Source organism: Typopeltis vanoorti, chromosome 5 (genome assembly GCF_054136105.1).
Source record: "Typopeltis vanoorti isolate ZY-2024b chromosome 5, IOZ_Tvanoo_1.0, whole genome shotgun sequence".
NCBI classification, from domain to species: Eukaryota; Metazoa; Arthropoda; class Arachnida; order Uropygi; family Thelyphonidae; genus Typopeltis; species Typopeltis vanoorti.
Genome location: NC_143553.1, coordinates 93151124 through 93167405, shown reverse-complemented (window position 1 = coordinate 93167405; position 16282 = coordinate 93151124). Strand labels below are relative to the sequence as shown.

General features: G+C 36.6%; 1 protein-coding gene across 4 annotated transcripts in view; it reads right to left on the bottom strand.

The window, feature by feature from the left end:
- Positions 1-16282, bottom strand: part of LOC150106656 (vascular endothelial growth factor receptor 1-like) — a 672835-nt gene that overhangs the window by 596605 nt on the left and 59948 nt on the right. For all 4 annotated transcript variants that reach the window (XM_090392613.1, XM_090392614.1, XM_090392616.1 and 1 more), the window contains exon 2: positions 2512-2645. In XM_090392613.1, coding sequence (XP_090248739.1) covers positions 2512-2645 — 134 coding nt within the window. The remainder of the gene's footprint in view (positions 1-2511; positions 2646-16282) is intronic.

Here is a 16282-nt window from a genome sequence, read left to right as displayed (position 1 = left end):
AGAGGGGGGGGTTGTCGTGGTTTGTGTGTGTGTGTGTGGTGGGGGAGAGAGAAACAGGAATTGCTCTAATTTTCATTCTCGCTATAATATTTATATAGTGCCTGTTTCAGCTCTCTGTATGTCCCTAGGTTTCTGTTGTCGAACGGCAGTTTGTTTATCATGTCAGGTACGTAGAAGTTTCGGGTGGCTTTGCCGTGTTGATTATTGTACTTATATGTTATGTAGTTTGTTGACTGTGGTCTTGTTATTTGATATGTTGTTCTGGTTACTCTATATGTTGGGCTGTAGTAATGTTTTAACATGACTGTGTAGTGGCGTAAGTGTTTCACCTTAAATATTTTGTGTTTTGTCCATGCTTCCTGCATAAGAGTGGGTTGTTCCCAGAATATTAGTTTTATCATTTTATCTTGCAACCATTGTAGCCTGTTAAGTCTGTAGTCTGTGCAGAATGCGTATGATGTGATTGCATATCTTAAAATGTTTTCACATAATGCTTTATAGATTAGTATTTTTATGTGGGTTGGGGCAATGTCTTTTAATCTGTATAGTTTGCTTGCTATTATCCTAAGCTTGGTATGTAGGTAGTTTGTATGGCTATTCCAACTTTGATCTGCATCGAAGTGAAGTCCAAGGTAGCGTGTTGTTTTCACCTGTGTGATGGTTGTGATTTTAGGTTCTACACTTTGTGTATAGGAGGATGAATGTTTGATAGTGAGATATTTAGTTTCTGTGGGCAGGGTTTGGGGGTTTTTGAATATCATTAGCTTTGTTTTTCCAGGGTTTATATATATGCCGTTTTCGGTTAACCAGTTAGTGATTTGATTGATGTCGTGGTGCATATTTTTGTAAGCGATTTTTGCAGTGTTGTGAATGGATACTATGGCAGTGTCGTCTGCATACTGGAAGATTTTACTTTTTAGGGGGAGTTGGCTTATGTCGTGTGTGTATATGTTAAATAGAATGGGAGATAGGACAGCTCCTTGCGGTACTCCACAGGTTACATGTACCTCTTTGCTGTGTGCTGATCCTATACGTGTGATGTGCTTTCTGTTTTTTGTGTATGCTTTAAACCACTGGAGTAGACGACCTCCAATTCCGATATGGGTAAGTTTCGTTAACAAGGTTTTATGTGTTAGTGTGTCAAATGCTTTTGTTAGGTCAATGAATACCACTAATGTTATTCTGTTTTTATCCAATGCAGCGTTTATTAGATCTGTGAAGTCTTCCAGGAGTGTTGCTGTTCCTTTATTTTTTTGAAAGCCATATTGTGTTTTGGGTATGATTTGAAAATTTTCAACGTATGTGGAGAGTTTCTGATGTACAATGCGCTCCATGATTTGGTTGATTACAGGCAGCGTGGCGATAGGTCTGTAATTACTTATTATGTTTCTTTTTCCCAGTTTGTGTATGGGTGTGATTAGTGCAGTCTTCAGTGTTTCAGGTATGTGTCCCGTTTCGAAGATTTTATTTAACAGTTTTTGTATAACTGGAAGTAGGTCGGTTGAGTGTTTCTTGATGTCTTTTGGTCTGATTCCGTCTATCCCCGGTCCTTTGTTAGGATTAATTTGTTGAATTGCCAGTGATAGTTCTTCTTTTGTTACTGTATAATAATAATAATAATAATAATAATAATAATATGTGATAATATCATTAATGTAATATTACTATGCAACATGAAAAAATAATGTAATAAAACATTATTATTATTAAAAAATAATGTAATAAAACATTATTATTATTAAAAAATAATGTAATAAAACATTATTATTATTAAAAAATAATGTAATAAAACATTATTATTATTAAAAAATAATGTAATAAAATATTATTATTATTAAAAAGTAATATAAATAATGAGTTTACATTGTATGTTTGTGAGAATTAGAAAATATAATACTTTAATGCCAGCAAAGGTTGGTCGATTGATAGAGCCTTTGTTACTAATGGCTCACGCAAAAAGTTAAGCAAGTTTGAGCGCGGTTAGTAGTTGGGAGGGATTAAATCGTTCGATGCTGTTGGCACACTGTCCCTCGATGAGTCTTTGGACTCCCTGGAGGTTTAAAATAATAATAATAATAACAATTGCATATGTGTAAATACTGTGTATAATCACACTTTCTCAAACTTTGAAAAAAAAAAAAAAAATTAAATTACAACATGTAATATTATTTAACCTGTGCAACTCTGAACTATAAAAAAAACCCCTCTGAACTATATAATTGTAAATTATTACTGTTATTATTATTTTAAAAAATAGCAAAAAACTATGTTATCATCATTATTATTGAAATCTCATCATTGTAAAAAATATATGTAGCACTTAGTGCTGAACCTTGTAAAATAATATACTGAATGTTACTCAAGATGATTATTGCATATATGTAAATATTTGAGAGATCAATAAATTATTAATAATATTTTTAAAAAATATTATTATTATTATTATTAACGAAGACATGAAGAACTAATAATAGTAATAACTGGAAAATATTCTTAAACACAGCTACTCACCCATAATTCAGGAATTTTCCATAATAAAGGGAATATTCCTTCACACTCTAATGAAAGTGTTGTATTATGCAAAATATCGATATAAGGCGATATTTCACTAAGAATAGGTGGATGGGAAGAATTCATTATCCTACCTGTAATAAATATATTACATAATTTATTTTCATTACAGATTTTGAGTTTATTAATCATGAAAGGTCAACAGAATAATAAAAATAAAATAAAATAAAAAAGAAATATTTCACATTCGCACCAACAGTGGTTGTAAGCATACTATCTACCAATAATGTTCTGGCTGTTATTTGAAGTTATGGAACATTCAAGGTTTGTTAATAACATAAAACTCGTTTACAGATAGTAAGGAGCAGTACGTCACCACAGCAATTGAATGCAGGTGGTATGGCAAAACGACGTGAACTCAGTGACTTCGAGAGAGATGTCATTGTAGGCTGTCACATTGGTGGCATGTTCATAGGTGCCATTGCCGCTCAACTGGAGCATCCAAAATCAACCATTCGGAACATGACAATATTCTGCAATCACTAGTGCAAGAAAAAATCCAGGGCAGCAGCCATAAATGACTGACACCGATAGGAGGGAATTAAAATTGGTGGCATGCAAAAATCGGCTACAATCGGCACAGACCATCTGCGATTGAGTTCCAGAGCTCAAGTAATACCATTTTGAGCACTAATACAGTACGAAAAGAACTCCATTTACTGGGTTTCCACGGTAAAGCAGCAGCACACAAGCCAAACATTACAACGAACAATGCGCTCATCTGGCCTGGTAAAAAGAGCGTATGACCTAGACAACTGACCAGTGGTAAACGGTACTCTGGAGCGATGAATCAGGGTTCGCCGGTTTTCAGTCTGATGGCAGGGTCTGGCTGTGCAGGCGGCCTGATGAACATTTGTTACCACAGTGTGTTGTATCCACAGTAAAGTTTGGTGGTGGAGGAGTAATGGTGTGGGGTGCATTCAGTTGGTTTGGAGTGGGACCACTGGTCATTGTCCATAGTTCATGAAGGCAGCTCAGCACCTTAATATTCTGGATAATCAGATACTGCCTACACTTTCGGAACCGCTTTACTATCAAGATGACAATGCCCCATGCCTGCAGCTGTTATGGGTATAAAGAGATGGGTTTTAAACGACTGCACTGACCTGACCTGAACCCCCATCGAACACTTGCGGGTTTTTTCGTCCCGTAAACTCAAGAAAATCGACCGTAGAACCCACATTATTTCAGATATTAAATACAAGTGTTAGGGTTAGGGAGGCTACGAGATAGCGGCACCTGTAGAGCTCTCTTCACATGCTGCTTAATTAATGATAGCCTTGGGGAGGCTATCTCTGATTGGGTACCAGTGGAGATTGAACTGCCCACTCAGTCTCCAAAAAGTTAGATAGGGCTAAAAATGGCCTCGCATACTCTCTGTATATACGGGAATAAAAAGGCGTTAGCTGATTTTTATTTATTTATTATTTTTTTATAAGGTTTTATGATATTCACCCCTGATATGGAAAAGAGAAATACCGATAAAGAAAGTGGCAGTAATAACAACAGAAGAAAATTTATTACGTAGAGGAAAAGCTGGAAGTCATTAAAAGACATGAAAAGAAGAGTTAGTAATACAATGATTTTGCAAGACCTGGGATACAGCGAGTCTACAGTTCGGACTATATTAAATAAGAGCAAAGAATACAAAAGAACAAGGAAAAGTTGCTACTGTTTCTTCAAGCATGCAGATCACCCAAAATAGAAGTCATTTAATGATCGAGATGGAACGACTTCTATCACCTCTGGATTGAGGATTGTAAACAAAAAAGAATACATATTTAGTACAAGGAATTAGTACAAGGAATACAAGGGTAGTCTGAAAAGTTCTCGGCCTAACAATGAAAAAACGAATTTATAATTTCTAAATTATTTTTATTTTTCAACATAATCTCCCTTAAGACTAATACATTTATTCCAGCGATGCTCTAGCGCCATTATCCCGTCCCTGTAGTGGTTCTCAGTAAGATCTGCAAAATACCCCCTCTACAGCTGCAATCACCTCTTGATTCGAAGAAAAACGCTGACTAGCGAGAAAGAGTTTTATTTTTGGGAAGAGATAGAAGCCAGAGGGAGCAAAATCTGGGGAATAGGGTGGATGTTCCGACAATTCATAGTGCAGATTCCTTAATTTTCCCATTGCCAAAACAACTTTGTGAGCCGGTGCATTGTCCTGATAAAAGATGATTTTTTTATTCTGCAAACCGGGTCTTTTCTCAAGATTTTTTCCGTCTTGTCTGGTTAAAATATCGGAATAATATTCCCCAGTTATTGTTTTACCATTTTCAAGAGAGTTAATAAACAAATTGTCTTTAGCATCCCGAAACACTGACGCCATGACCTTTCCTCCTGATAGAACCGACTTTGTCTTTGGCGCTGAACAACCGGTTTCTGTCCACTGTTTTGACTGCTGTTTGGATTCTGGTGTGTAATGATGAATCCAATGTTCGATAATTGTGATGTCAGGTCAATTGTGTTCCAAATGCCGATCAGTATGTATTCGAAAATCCCAGAGAATTTTTGCTGTTTCGTTTTTCAATACTGTAGCTATTTTATGCTGCCACCAGTTATCAGATGTAGGAAAGCCATTATTATTATTATTATTATTATTATTATTATTATTATTATTATTATTATTATTATTATTATTATTATTATTATTATTATTATTATTATTATTATTATTATTGTGTCAGCAGTGCCGTGAGAAAACGAAGAACAAAGACCAGACACCAAAGAAAAGTAACGACGCACATCAAGGTAAGCCGCTTCTGGATCCTAAAATGACAGCTAACTTTGATTCATTTAAACTCATGGTGAAAGACTTATTAAATGCACACATGGAACAAATTAACAAAAAATTCGAGGAGTATGAATGACCATTACATACAGTTCAATAACGAGACCTCTGAAGAAATGTTAGGAACCGTGTGAGAAATAAAGACGAAATTAACGGTAGCGATAGAAACGCAAGAAACACTCCAACGCGAAAATCAAGAATTTCGGAAAGACGTAAACACACTCAAGTGTCAAATGGAACACATGCTACAAAAAGAAAGAAAAAAAGAACTTCAAATTGAGGGAATAATGAAAGAAAATACAGAAGACTTAAGCAACATAATGCAACTGATCGGCAGCAAAATTGGAATTCAAATCGCAACCACAGATATCACCTATATCAACCGGGCCCACAAAAAAATAAAGAGAGACCGCCAACAATCATCGCTCGTTTTACCAACAGAAATCTGACAGACTCCATTCTTACAGCAAGCAAGAAAACAAGGCCGACAACAACGATCCTAACTAATAAGAAACTCCCAACACCAATCTATATAACGGAACACTGGACATACTTCAAAAATCTTCTATACCAAGCAAGGAAGACAAAAACAGAGAAAACTACAAGTTCCTGTGGATAAAGAATTCCCAGATATATATGAGAAAGAATGAAAACACTCGAGTATACATAATTACAAGTGAATCCGACTTACACAGCCTGCCAATATAAAACACTAATTTTTCACATCCTTAAGAATAAGATTAGAACTCATTTAAAAACTATATAATGGAGATCTCAAACATAGGCGAACATATCCAGTCAGACAACATAAACTTCAAGGTCTTTGAATCTTTGAAGAAATGGTAAGACAACATTTCCACCAACACCAACTTCACTATTATACACACAAACATAAGAAGTATAAAAAAACACTGGCTTACATTGATAACACAGCTCAATTATACCATGATAAACATAGATGCGCTAATACTGACCGAAGTTGCAATAAACGACACAGAAATTTACCCATACAACATAAATAATTATCAAACTTATGTAAACCAAACAAAAGAGGAGGTGGCATTGTGGCATTTATAAAAGAAAAATACAATGTGACAGAAAAACAAACTCAATTCGAACATGCGGAAACATTAATTTTGGAAATCACAAATAGTCACAATAGTATCAAATACACAATAAACACAATATACAGAACCCCAGATAATAATCCACTCAGTTTTCTTCACGAGTGAGAAACATGGCTAAGCGGCATCGAACCGCGTACAACATACAGGCCCATCCTAATAGGAAACATTAACATAAATACTCTTGACCACGCTTCTTCAACCACTAACACATATCTTGATATACTAAGTCAGTACAACATAAACCCTACCATTAACTCCCCAACAAGAGAAGAAATACTCAATAACTCACTAACACAATCATGCATTGATCATATCAACATACCGGCTCCCATCCATACATATACATCATCAGTAATTAACGTAAAAATTGCCGATCACTACTTTGTCTCAACTTCGTTTTATTACGTTTCCTACCCCCCCCTCCAATCACTACAAAAGTCGACAAAACTCGATCATACAAAAGAGCATTGTCGATAACCAAGTAAAAAATACAGACTGGAATTCCCTACTTAAAATAAACGATCCTGTAACATTATACGAGAATTTTCAACTAAAGTTCACAGAAATATACAAAAAAAGCAACAAAACCTACACAAACGAGGCGATAAACAGACAACAATCCATGGATAAATGACCACATATTAAATACTATTACTTTAAAAGAAAATCTATGGAAAAAACTTAAAAAGTCACATAGTAACACACATTTACAAACCTTATACAAAAACACAAGAAATAAACTAACAACAAAAATTCGTAGGGCAAAAAGACGCTGCTACTTCCAAAAATTCATGGAATATAACGACAATATTAAGCAAACATGGGCTACACTCAACGAATTAGTAACCCGAAAAAAGAAAGCTTCAGCACAAGATTTTATTGCAAAAAGCTTCGGTCAGGACACAAACCAAGAGGAACTAGCAGACTCATTCAACCATGCTTTCACAAACAAGATCACACAACTCAACCCCAATACCAACAAATAAAAAGCTAACTACCAACGATCAACAAAAAACTACCGACACAAAGTCAACGACAAACGATGTATTTTCCGCCCATAACAAAACAGGAACTGAAAGAAGCAATCCGACAACTAAAACCAAAGACTACTCCAGGAATAGACAAAATAAGATTCACAGACCTTACACTTTGAACAAATAAATCCAATACTTTTGAAACTCGTGAACATAATATCCGACACAGACATTGTTCCACAACAACTAAAAACTGCAGTAATTACGCCAATATACAAACACGGCAAAAGAAACGATACTCAGAACTACAGACAATAGCTACACTACCAGTCATCTCAAAAATTCTAGAAAAAATAACACACAACAGACTACAGAACTATTTACAGAAGTACAACATCATCTCACAAAACCAATACGGCTTTCAGAAAACAAAAAGCACCATTACTTTATTAGAAGACATCGCCGACACAATAAACAAAGCTCTCGACAAATACAGGTACGCCGTCCTTATACTGCTGGACCTAACCAAAGCATTTGACACACTTGAACATGACATACTACTCACCAAACTATACTCAATTGGTATAAGAGGAACACTGCATACATGGTTCAAGAACTACCTCTCAAACAGAACACAAGTAACAAAAATAGGTACATGTCACAGTCGGAGTATACAAGTAAAACACGGAGTACCTCAAGTGCCATATTATCACCCACTCTATTCAACATATACATTAACGATATTCATAACATATCCATAAGAAGTCAAATATTTCAATACGCAGATGACACTGCCCTACTAGCAATCCACACAGACAGTAACGCAGCTCTCTGCAAAGCACAACAAGACCTAAACGAAATCACAACATACTTCCAAAAACGCAATTCTAATCAACCGCACCAAAACACAACTGTTGATAATACACAACCCAAGAATCATACGCCCTGCATCACTATCGATACATTGTTACACATACCGCTGCATTAACAACAAAAATACCTGCCAATGTTCCGAAATCAAACCTGTAACACAGGCAAAATACCTCGGACTCTATATAGATTCCCACCTGAAATGGACAAAACATATAGAATTCCTACACACCAAACTCCGGATCATCCCAGCAAAACTCTTCCAAGTTAAAGACATTATTCCACCCAACATAAAAAAAAAAAAACTCCTATATTACGGTATCTGCGAATCCCTAATCAGATACGGAATAACAGTCTATGCAAATACATCAAACAGCCACTTAACAAAATTAGAAACACTACACAGGAAAATCGTGTCAACAGTGATCTGGACACCTTACACGCAACAACCAATATCCGACAAGCACATGACGATACACAGAATTCTGAGCATTAAAAACTTGAAACACTACATGACATTAACAAGGAATTACTTCAGCATCACCTATCGAAACAACAGAGACACATATCGTATAACACGACCTACAACAACTCTCTATATCCCCACACCCTTCAACAACTCATACGGTTCTTTTGTGAGATCACATCAGATACCCGCGCAACTCAACAACCTACCAAGAAAGTTAAAACACATAGATAACTACAGAACATTAAAAAAACGAACTCTGGAAAATATACCAACAAAGTTAATAAACCATTAACATTAATATACACATCGCAAATCACTAGCATCCAATGCCTACATCCCATACATAAACAGTAGCAACAACACAAATAGTGCAGGCTAAATCCCACTCTCTTCATAAAAGCTAACCCAAGCTTCGAAGTAGGTGGGATTAACTTGCCTCACTCATCTACAAGTAATCCTTATAAGCAAACGCAGAAATTTGTATGTATAATCACTCTTTCTCAAACTTTAAAAAAATAAAAATAAAAATAAAATAAAAAATAAAAAATTATACAAAAGTTTCTGTATAATCTTCATTGTTAATATTAGAAGAACATGTGTTGTAAATACATAATATAAAGGCAAAATAGTATTATTAAAAATTTTAATTGAAATCCAATGTAGGAATTGCAGCACTTAGTGCAGAACTCTGTAAAATTATAAGGTGCAATGTCACACAAGATGTTTATTGTATGTATAAATAATTTAGCAATCAATAAAATATTTTTAGCAATAAAAAAAATATATATATTATTATTATCATTATTATTATTATTATTATTATTATTATTATTATTATTATTATTATTCCAGCGATTAAAATATTGAAGGTGAAACACTTATGCCACTACACAGTCATGTTAAAACATTACTACAGCCCAACCTATAGAGCAGGCTTGCACAACATACGGCCTGCGGGCCGCATGCGGCCTGCAGTGTTATTTATTTTGCCACGTCTGATTGATTGAAATTATTTAATCATACGGGGAAATATGAAATTAGACAATTTTTTCCTATTGAATTAAATTTTTACTAAGACTCTGCATGTTTACGTTCATGCGATTAATGTCACAATCATGTTTCTTTCAGCTCGACAATAAATTGCATTTGGAGTTATTCCCACTGTCATATTCAATAAAAAATTATTACAATCGCTTCGAGGTTTTGTTAGCGCTAGTGTCGCTGCGGGAAAATTCGAAGTTACATCTCCGTGATAACGACTTGATGTCTACGAACGAAAATGAATTGTATTACACAAAGTTGGCCGTGCCTTGACTGACTTTGGCAGTATACTGGTTGGTTGTAGCTGGAGTAATACATTACATAACTGTTATCATAACATGCATTACTGTGAGTTTGTAATCATTAGTTTTTTGTAATTAATATTGTCAATCTCGACACAATGAGCTTAAATAAAAAGCGTAAAATAGATTCGGAACATCGAGCATTTAACCCTGAGTGGACAAACAAATATTTTTTAACGTTGTTTAAGGACAAAATAGTGTGCATTGTGTGCCGAGAATCTATCGCTGTTCCTAAAGAGTACAATCTGAGATGTCATTTCGAATCGAAACATCCTAACCTTGGTAAGTTGGATGCAAGTGAAAAGCAAATAAAAGCAGCAAAGTTATTGAAAGTCCTTAGCAGTGAGCAACAAGCCTTTAAAAAAGTGACATCTGAAAATGAAGTTGTCACAAAGGTAAGCTTAAAAGTTTGTGCTGGCAAATCATTTGCTGAGGATTCAAGGTTCGAAATGATCTGGCCCTTGGTCAGGTGGTCCAAGTTGAGTTTGGCCCTCAAAGACAATCAAGTTGTGCAGGCCTGCTATAGAGTAACCAGAACAACATATCGGATAACAAGACCGCAGTCAACAAACTACATAACATATGAGTACAACAATCAATACGGCAAAGCCACCCGAAACGTCTAAGTACTGGTTACTTAGACGTTTCGGGTGGCTGACATGATAAACAAACTGCGTTTCGACGACAGAAACCTAGGGACATACAGAGAGCTGAAACAGACGCTATATAAATATTACAGCGAGAATGAAAATTAGAGAAATTCCTGTTTCCCTCTCTCAAAACCAAACCCTATTTGCAAAAATAAAGTTAAACTGTGTAACAGCAGTTGAAGTCTTCCAAACATGTATTAACAAACAGTAAAATCAGCACCTGGCTTGCGACCAGTATAGAAACATAACCACGAAACCACCGCCATCTATTATCTTCCTCAGATAAGCTCTGCAAAGCTTCGAGGAAGAAATCAGAAATGCCTCCCAAAGAAAGAAATTAATACATTATACAGAAAAAAGAAAAGAAAGAAAAATCTGTACGAATTTCATAGTTATAAAAAAAAATTTAAAAAAAAACCTGTTGTAAATATGTAATATTATGTGTTGTAAATATGTAATCATAATTTTAATAATAAAAAAGGATTGAACTTTTTAAAAAAATGTAATCAAATGCATGTTTTAAAGTAATGCACGAATCATATGGAATCAAATGCACGTAATGTATGTATCATATGTAATCAAATGTATGTACGTACGCAATGTAGGACGCAGGACGCAGGACATATATGGCACAGAGGGTGAAGCTTGACGCTTTTCATATTCCCTGCTGTCCGTTTCGGGAGCAGTGATGGGAGAGTTTTGTCAGCTATTTTAGCTCGCCCTGAGTGGGCAGAAGTGGTTATTCGTCGTTGGGTGTTAGGATGGCTTTCGGTCTTTTATGTTTCCAGTAGTCATTACCGTCATAGTTTCCGGCTTGTTGTATCAGTTGGTTTGGATGGGTAGATGTCTTCATAAAGAATTTTTCTGCTAGGGATCGTAGTAGTGGAGAGATGCAGGGGAAATTTATGTCCCGGTGGATCTGGGCATTCCTGATGAACCACGGGGCATCCAGAATCATTTGCAGGCATTTGTTCTGTAGTCTTTGTAGCTTGAGGATGTTTGTCATGGAGGTATGGCTCCAGGCTGGGGAGGCGTATATGACTGTGGGACGGATCACTATCTTGTACAGTAGTATTTTATTTGTTGAGTTTAGTTTGCTGTGTCTGTTGATCAAGGGATATAGCTGGGCGATAACGTTTGAAGCTTTGGTGCATACTCTTGATGTGGCTGTTGAAGCATAATCGCTTATCCAGAAGTATTCCTAGGTATTTTGCTTCAGTTTTCCAGGGAATTTTAGAGTTGAACAGGGTTATGTCTCCTTTGGGGGATGCTCGTCTTCTTGTGAAGAGTATCGTTGTACTTTTCTGGGGGTTTAATTGTAGTCGCCAGTCTTTAAACCATTTTTCTAGATTCAGGATGGTGTCTTGTAGTTTTTTGGTGACGAGAAGTGGTTGACGAGATCTGGCTAGAATAGCCGTGTCATCAGCATAAAAGGCGATGGTGGATGTGAGAGGATTTTGAGGGATGTCTGCCATATAGATGTTGAACAGGATCGGGGCTAGCAGTGATCCTTGAGGAACTCCAGCGAGGATTTTCCGTTGGGTTGAGACTGTTTCATTGATTTTGACTTGCATCCTCTTGTTGGAGAGGTATGATTTGATCAGGTGTATCATGTTTAGTGGAAGGTTAGCGATGATAAGTTTGTAGAGGAGGCCTTGGTGCCAGATCTTATCAAAGGCCTTTGAGATGTCTAGGAAGACAGCTCCAGTGTGTTGATTCCAATTGAATCCTGTGGTCATGTATTCTACCAGTCTATGAATTTGATGGGTGGTGCTGTGATTTTGACAGAAGCCGAATTGTTCTTCTGGAATGATATTTAATTGGTTGACATGATCTTGGAGTCTGATGAGGATGATTTTCTCAGCTATTTTCCCCAAATTGGATAGCAGGCTGATGGGACAGTAATTTTCAGGTAGGTGTGGGTCTTTGCCTGGTTTGTGAATTGGGATGATGTCAGCTATTTTCCATGACTGGGGGAAGTGCTGCCATTTGAGGATGGAGTTTATGATGTTTGCCAGATGTGCTATGGCTTTGCGTGGTAGTGCCTTGATGACTTGGTTAGTGATGCCGTCAAAACCTGGGGCTTTTTTGATCTTGAGATGGTTGATGATGCCGATTATTTCGGTAGGTGAGGTAGGCATTATAGGACTTGGATTGACATCGGTACGATTTACTGTGAACCTGACTTTACGATGGATCTTGTATACATGGCTGATGTTTAGGTTATCATATGCAGGACTGCATTGTTTCTCTAGGTTTCTTGCTATGGCTTCTGCTTTGTCAGCATATGTGTATGCAAGGTGCTGTTCTGCTTGCAGAGGGGGAGGGATTTGTGCTTGATCCTGAGATTGTTTAGGAATTTCCATATAGAATGATCTGCTGTGGAGATGGAGGTGAGCTTGTTGTCCCATTGGTGGTTCCTTTGGTTCTGGAGAGCTTCTCGGACAGATTTGTTTAATCTGTTGAGGGCTGTTTTGTCCTGGGGAGCACGAGTGTTGTGATGTCTTTTTCTTTGTCTGTTTTTTTCCCTTATTAAGTCCATGATTTCTTCCGGGAGACGATTTTGTTTGTGGGTAATCATGGATACAGTGGCTGCTGTTATGGCTTTATTGATTTGATCGGTGAGGTTCTTTATTGCCATGTCTATTACTTCCTTGGCTTTTATATGGGGAACTGGACCAATGTGTTCTGGTAGCACTTTCTTGAGTTTCTCCCAGATGATGGAGGTTTGGGAGGGAGGTGACTGATCTTTGTTCCCTAAGTGAAGTAGGATTGGGTTGTGGTCTGATAATTCATTCAGTGCTTGAATGCTGTGCTGGTATTTGATGTTGTGTAGAATGGCGATGTCTAGGATGTCGGCTGTGCCAGTTGGGCTGTGGTGGGTTGGTTCACTGGGTCCTGTTACGACAGCGTTGTTTAATCATGTGTAGCTGAAGAGGATACGGCCATTTTTATTTGTGGTTCTGCTGTTCCAGGAGGGATGTTTGGAGTTTAAGTCCCCAGCGACGATGATGGATTCATTTGTGCCTAGTACAGCATCCATGTCAGAAAATAGCAGGGGAGTTGTAGGCGGCATAGATTTTAAGTCTTCCAGTTGAATTTGTGTGGACTTCGATACCGTGAGTTCTAGGTTGGAGATTGGGGTGGGGTGAGTATTCCATTGTGCCTGATGCAGTTCCTGATAAAGATGGCTGTACCACCACCTCTGTAGTCCAGTCGGTCGTTTCTATATAGTGTGTAGCCTCTCAGTTTTGGATTGTCTGCAGGTCTTAGATGAGTTTCATTAATTAGGATGACATCAGGGTTGTATCTGTGAGAGAATTCTTGAAGTTCCAGAGTCTTGTTTTTTAGGCCATTGGCGTTCCAAGCGGCGATCTGTAGTGAGTCTGGCAGTAATCTAGTTTTATTCATTAACAAGCATTGATAATATGGTTTGAGTTTCTTTTAGAAATCTTTTTGTGGAGTTTGGTGAAGGGTTTGACTTACTGAAGTCTTGAAGCATGTTTGCCAATGAGGCTGTGATGACTGTTGTCATGTTTGGAAGAATTTGATCCTGCTGAATATCTTTGAATGAGCGGGCTACTTCGGCGTATGTCCTGCTTCGACAGTGGCTTTCCAGACTGTTGGTATTGTTATACCTGATATCTTAGGAATATAGTATGCTCAGCTGTCATGGTGTAACATGAAGAATAAATATCATGAATTAAAACACCTGCATAAAAAGATGAATTGTTTAATGGAAAATTTCTTGCATCCAGTAAAATGTATAAAACATAAGGGTTGTTGTTAAAGTAGCTGATAAAGGAAGGAATGTATTAGTATTGTAATATGACTTAAAATAAGGAATTCTAACTAAATAAGTAGCTAACAAAGGAACATATAGATTAATATTGTAATACGATTAAAAATGAGAGAGTTAAGTAAATAAGTAGAAAGGGGTGAGTCATAAAATACGTTATGTGAGAGATTAGGTTATTAAGTAGAATTCATAGAAAAAGTTTGAAAGGGGATTAAGTCAGGCTAGCACAAGAAAAGCAAAGCTATCGCTTAGGGCCGATCCCCGGATTGAAACATTGAGAAATAGCTTGCCGATCAAATGACGTTTGGCGGGAAAACGCCACCCTAATTGGTCGATGATTAAAAAACAAATAGAAGGAGGAGAAAGGAAGTAAGAAAAGGTGCCGTTAGGGAAGCAGCTATAAAAGGGTTGGTAACCCCCCAGAGGAGGCTTCTTTTTGGATAGTCGCTTTTGGCCTTGGAGTTTGGTTTTGGTTCCGGTGGAGTTCACAGGGTTTTCCTGAGTGGCGACAGGGGTGATATCTCCTCGTCACAACACAGAAACGAAAGTGAGCGGGATTTTGATTCCCGTTTTCCCGAGTAGGAAGCAAAGAAAAAATTGCCATAAAGTCCTAGAAAAGGAGGGATCTTCTTCGTTTCGATGCTAGTGATAACTATGCAAAGCAGAAAGCTGTAAAGAGATCGATGTCCTCGTTGCTAATAGTAGAGCAAATATATGTGTGTTAAAGTATTCCAGAGTTACGAGAAGTTATACCAGAGGTTCGTTTGGAAAAGAATAAAGGCCCATACGAAAAGCTCAAGAAAGGTACTGTAAATCATAACCTATGTTAGCTAGAAATTTGTCTGTGAAAAGTATCGTGATTCCAATATAGAACTGTTGAAGTTATACTAGGACTTTAGTATATGATAGAATGTGTTATGTGTAGATTGACTAGTGTTAAAGATTTCTGAATGATTAAGAGTCCTAAAGTATTTTTGCATGTCTGTTATATTGCACAAGATATTTAAATGACATAATTGTGTGTTAGTGCAAATAACGGTATAACGGAATAGTGTGAATTAAGTAATTACGTATCCTAAGAATTGAATGCCTGGTGTAATGTATAAAATAATTGAAATGTCACAAGTATGTGTTAGCAGTGAATGATTTGTTATTCTACTTCAGTATGAATAATCAGATAGTGTGAATTGATCTAATTTGTTCACATCAGGTGAATTTATGAATTAATGTGTATGGCGGCATAATCACAAATAGCCATATTGCTTGTAATAATTTATTGTTAGTCTATAAGTATTTTAGTTTACTATTTGAATTGTACCATGTTTAAAAACTTAATAAACCTTTTGTTCAATGATAAAAGAGTTGTCTGATGTTGCTAATCCAATGCACCGCTTAAAAATCATCATACCTAATCACGCGGGAAATTTAATGTTGAGGAAAGAGATTAAGTGTCACGACTGCAATAATATTTAAATACTAAGAGATATATTCGAGATTGACTTTCTCCCTATTTATGACAACATAAATGGTGCAGTTGATAACCACTTGAAAATATTGTACTTAATCACGCGGAAAATTTAAGTTGAGAATCGAGTTAAGTGTCACGACTGCAATAGTTGCACTTTCAGATATATTTGAGTTCTTTCTCCTTGTTTATGTATGTAATATCCTAAACTAAA